Source organism: Cebus imitator, unplaced genomic scaffold (assembly GCF_001604975.1).
Source record: "Cebus imitator isolate Cc_AM_T3 unplaced genomic scaffold, Cebus_imitator-1.0 Scaffold478, whole genome shotgun sequence".
NCBI classification, from domain to species: Eukaryota; Metazoa; Chordata; class Mammalia; order Primates; family Cebidae; genus Cebus; species Cebus imitator.
Window position 1 is genome coordinate 1,111,333 of NW_016107793.1, and position 2,252 is coordinate 1,113,584.

At 43.6% G+C, this 2,252-nt stretch overlaps 1 protein-coding gene across 1 annotated transcript in view; it reads left to right on the forward strand.

The window, feature by feature from the left end:
• The window catches only part of LOC108292152 (histone-lysine N-methyltransferase, H3 lysine-36 specific-like), a 42,442-nt gene extending 40,310 nt beyond the window's left edge, over positions 1-2,132 (forward strand). The window contains exon 3 of the mRNA XM_037732916.1: positions 1,877-2,132. Within this exon, the coding sequence (XP_037588844.1) occupies positions 1,877-1,891 (15 nt within the window). The 3' untranslated portion in view covers positions 1,892-2,132. The remainder of the gene's footprint in view (positions 1-1,876) is intronic.
• The last annotated feature ends 120 nt before the right edge of the window (positions 2,133-2,252 follow it).

Genomic DNA, 2,252 nt, shown 5'->3' on the forward strand with positions numbered 1-2,252 from the left:
CCTCCTGAGTAGCTGGGATTATAGGCACGCACCACCATGCCCAGCTAATTTTTTGTATTTTTAGTAGAGACGGGGTTTCACCGTGTTGACCAGGACGGTCTCGATCTCTTGACCTCGTGATCCACCCGCCTCGGCCTCCCAAAGTGCTGGGATTACAGGCTTGAGCCACTGCGCCCGGCCCTGAGTATTGCCATTTTAACAACACAGTATTAAAATTTTTAAGTAAAATGAACTTGGGATGTCTTCCCATTTCTTTCTTTTCTTTTTTTTTTTTTTTTTTTTTTTTGAGACAGAGTCTCACACTGTTCCCTGGGCTGGAGTGCAATGGCCCAATCTCGGCTCACTGCAGCCTCTGCCTCCTGGGTTCAAGTGATTCTCCTGTCTCAGCCTCCCAAGTAACTGGGATTTAGCTACTACGCCAGGCTAATTTTTTGTATTTTTGATAGAGACGGGGTTTCACCATTTCGGCCAGGCTGTTCTTGAACTCCTGACCTTGTGATCCGCCCACCTCGGTCTCCCAAAGTGCTGGGATTACAGGTGTGAGCCAATGCACCTGGCCTCTTCCCATTTCTTTAGGTTTTTTTTTTTTAAATTTCCTTTCAACAGTGTTTTCTAATTTTCACTGTATAAGACTTTTCAACACCTAGGTTAAATTTATTCATAGGTACAAACAATTGTTCATTCCCATGGTTTTACTTAATGATTTTTTAACTTTATTGTAGTGTTTACTGGAGTATTAAATGCATTTTCAACTTACGGTATTTTTGACTTATGATGAGTTTGTTGGGACTTAGCCCTATTGTAATTTGAGGAGCATCCATCTGTGTGTCTGTCTTTTGGATGCTGTTGTAAGTGGAATTTTTTTGCTCAGTTTCCTTTTTGGATTGTGCATTGCTTTTTTTTTTTTTTTTTGAGATGGAGTCTCACCCTGTTGCCCAGGCTGGATTACAATGGCAAGATCTTGGCTCACTGCAACTTCTGCCTCCCAGGTTCAAGTGATTCTCCTGCCTCAGCCTCCTGGGTAGCTGAGATTACAGGCGCCTACCACCACACCCAGCTAATTTTTGTATTTTTAGTAGAGATGGGGTTTTACCATGTTGGTCAGGCTGGTTTCAAACTCCTGACCTCAGGTGATCCACCTGCCTTGGCCTCCCAAAAGTGCTGGGATTGTAGTCGTGAACCACCGTACCTGGCCAGTTTATTTATACCTACAGCATAAAAATCCATGCTTCAGGATTCGATGACTAGGAAAGCATTTTCTGCTTCTTGCTAGATTGTAGAAGCATTTTTCCTTCAAAAAGTAGTTGAGATTCTTGAAGAAGTGGCAGTCAGTTGGGAAGAGGTCAGGTGAATATGGCAGATGAGGCAAAACTTCTTAGCTCGATTTGCTCAACTTTTGAAGCATTGGTCGTGTAATGTGTAGTGGGGCATTGTTGTGAATAATTGGGTCCTTTTAGTTGATGAATGCCAGCTGCAGGCATTGCAGTTTTCCTTGCATCTCATGATTTGCTGAGCATTCTTCTCAGATGTAATGGTATTACCAGGATTCAGAAAGCTATAGTGGATCAGACCAGCAGCAGACCACCAAGCAGTGACCATGACCTTTTTTTGGTGCAAGTTTGGTTTGGGAAGTGCTTTGGATCTGCTTCTTAGTCCAACCACAGAGCTATTGGTTACTGGTTGTTGGATAAAATCCACTTTTCATTGCATGCCACAGTCCGATTAAGAAATGGTTCATTGTTAATGTGTAGAATAAGAGGAGAAGACAGTTCAGAACGACGATTATTAAAAAAAATTTTTGCTGAGCTCATGAGGTGCACCCACTTATTGAGCTTTTTCACTTTTCCAATTTGCTTCAAATGCTGAACGACCGTAGAATGGTCGACGTTGAGCTCTTCGACAACTTGGGTAAGTTGTAAGAGGATCAGCTTCGATGATTGCTCTCAATTGGTTGTTGTCAACTTCCCATGGCCGCCCACTACTCTCCTCATCTTCAAGGCTCTCACCTGCTTCACACAAGTTCTTGAACCACCACTGCACTATACGTTTGTTTGAAGTTCCTGGGCCAAACGTGTTGCTGATGTTGTGAATTGTCTCCACTGCTTTATGATCCATATTGAACCTGGATAAGAAATTGCTCAGGCCGGGCACGGTGACTCAAGCCTGTAATCCCAGCACTTTGAGAGGCCGAGGCGGGTGGATCACAAGGTCAAGAGATCAAGACCATCCTGGTCAACATGGTGAAACCCCGT